General features: G+C 47.9%; 1 protein-coding gene across 4 annotated transcripts in view; it reads left to right on the top strand.

Moving 5' to 3' along the window:
- The window catches only part of ZNF133 (zinc finger protein 133), a 16,189-nt gene extending 14,419 nt beyond the window's left edge, over positions 1 to 1,770 (top strand). For 2 of the 4 annotated variants that reach the window (XM_010862576.1, XM_010862574.1), the window contains one exon: positions 253 to 1,770. In XM_010862576.1, coding sequence (XP_010860878.1) covers positions 253 to 684 — 432 coding nt within the window. In that variant the 3' untranslated portion in view covers positions 685 to 1,770. Of the gene's footprint in view, positions 1 to 10 lie in introns of all 4 variants that reach the window. The other 2 variants (XM_010862577.1, XM_010862575.1) reach the window with 2 other exon arrangements.
- The last annotated feature ends 753 nt before the right edge of the window (positions 1,771 to 2,523 follow it).

The raw sequence follows: 2,523 nt of genomic DNA, 5'->3' as shown, positions 1-2,523 counted from the left end.
GTGTGTGGCGTGTGCGGACACAGATTCAGCCAGAATTCAACCCTCATCTCGCACAGGCGCACACACACCGGGGAGAAGCCTTACGTGTGTGGGGTGTGTGGGCGGGGCTTCAGTCTCAAGTCCCATCTCAATAGGCACCAGAACACGCACTCCGGGCACAAGCCCATCGTGTGCAAGGACTGCGGGCGTGTCTTCAGCCAGCAGTCCAACCTCATCCGACACCAGAGGACGCACTCGGGGGAGAAGCCCCTGGTGTGTGCGGAGTGCGGGCGAGGCTTCAGCCAGAAGTCCAACCTCGTGGAACACCAGAGGACGCACTCCGGAGAGAAGCCTTATGTGTGCAGGGAGTGTGGGCGGGGCTTCCGCCACCAGTCGGCTCTCATCAGGCACTGCAGCACACACACAAGGGAGCAGCCCTTCAACTGCCGGCGGTGCGGGCGAGGCTTCGGCAACAAGTCCGCCCTCCTCATGCACAAGTGGTCACACTTGGAAGAGAACTCCTTTCTGTGCACAGAGTGTGGCCAAGGCTTTCCCCACAAGTCACACCTCATCCTCCACCAGATGACACACCAGGGGAGGACGCCGCACGTGTGCAAGGCATGCGGGCAAGGCTTCAGCCAGAAGTGCCACCTCAGCAGACATAGGAGGAATGTGTGCCCACCACAGACCACTGTTTCAGTCTGACCCCGAGGCCCCGCGGGAGCATCCTTACTGACCCCCTCACCCCCTCCAAGAGTGCAGACTAAATCAAAACATTTTACGCTTTTCTTGAAAACGCATTCCCTAAGCGGTCAAAAAGACATTTGAACTCAGTTTACTTCCTCTACCGCAAGTTGTCGTGTTTGGGGCCTTTTGTTCTAATAAAACTCTGCTGCTTTACAAATCTGTGGCCTCAACTGCCTCTCTCATTCACCCACCTATAAAGGTAGGGAATCAGGGGTGGTACAGAAATCTCGAGCTTCTGAGGCCGTGGTTCTGCAGTAATGCAGTCCTTTGGATGACATAAGAACTGAGTCAGTCTGTGATTCTTGGACACTCTGGTCCTTTGTAGAGGGAGAGGATCCCGGAACCGTGTTCAGGGGATTGGGGCGAGGGAGGGGGTCTTCCAGGAAACACGACCTCCCCTAAGCCGCTCACTCTCACCTGCAGCCCCCTCCCCACTCTCCCCGAACTCCCGTGGCAGCCCCCTACTGGCTTGCCTCCTTTGCGCTCTCTGCTGCCTCCTCCTCGCTCTCAGATGTCTCTACTTCTGCCTTTGCTCAATCAAATCAGTGGTTAGGACCACTGCTACTGTTTAGAACCACTGCTACTGCTTAGAGTTAGGGTAAACACACCACGAATAAGTGTGTGTCAGCTGGTTAACCTCGAAGAAATGAACAAACATCTAAACACTTAAATCATGTATAAGTAGGAAATCTGAACAGACTAACACGAAGGAGATTGAGTTAGTAATCAAAAACCTTCCAAAATAGCCTGAAATCAGATGGCCTGATCGGTGACTTCTAGCATTTAAAGGATTAACACCCATTCTCAAAATCTTACCAAAAAAGACTCTTCCTAAATCATTCTGTGAGGCCAGTATTACCCTATTAGCAAAACCTGACAAAGACAACACAGGGAAACTACAGACACCTAACCCTTATGGATATAGACGGAGAAACCCTTGACACAGTATTAGCAACCAAATCCAGCAGCATATGAAAAGGATTTTCACACTGTGACTGAGTGGTTTCCTGGCTCAACATAGGAAAAAAAATCAATACATCATGTAAACAGAATAAAGGGGGGGGGGGAGCAAACACATTCCATTTATATGAAATATCCAGGATAAGCCAAAGCAAAGAGACAGAAGGCATGATAGTGGCTGCCAGAGACTAAGAGAAGAGGAATGGGGATGACTGTTCCCCATTAACAATAAAGGACTGCCTTTGTGGGTAAAAAAAATGTTCTGGAATTCCATGGTAATGATGGCTGCAGAACATTGGAAATGTTAAAAACCATTGAACTGTATACTTTAAAAATGGTCAAAATGGTAAACTTTATATTACCTGAATCTTACCTCAATTAAAAATTTTAATCTTACCCACCCAAATCTTGTCATTGGAGGAAAAATAAAAACCCGGGGCCACAGAAATACCTGGGACCTAGAATTGCCAACATAAGATAAAGCACAACACATACTTGGTAAAACCCTAAACTGGCAGTGACAGCATTTCAATTGTTAAAAAAAAAAAATTAAGTTTTCCAAAGCAAATTCTTTGTCATACTTGGAAGCAACTCAAATGAATGAGAGAAATGGTTCTGAGAAACCAGAGGCTTTGCTCTATTTTTAGATCAGAGCTGATCGTTTGGGATTGCTAAATCCTCTGAGTGTCTATTTATTAATCTGTTAAGTGTGGAAGCAAACATTTCAGAAGCAGGTGTAGCCACCCTGCTGGCCAGCCAGCCAGAATGCCCGGCTCTATAATGTCAGTTTGAGAAGAAGAAAGAAAGCAAAATGTAGTATTCTGATCTCTGCTCTCG

Source organism: Bison bison, unplaced genomic scaffold (assembly GCF_000754665.1).
Source record: "Bison bison bison isolate TAMUID 2011002044 unplaced genomic scaffold, Bison_UMD1.0 scf7180017864484, whole genome shotgun sequence".
NCBI lineage: Eukaryota > Metazoa > Chordata > Mammalia > Artiodactyla > Bovidae > Bison > Bison bison.
Note: the sequence above shows the minus strand (reverse complement) of the source record. Positions and strands in the feature narration are given on the sequence as shown.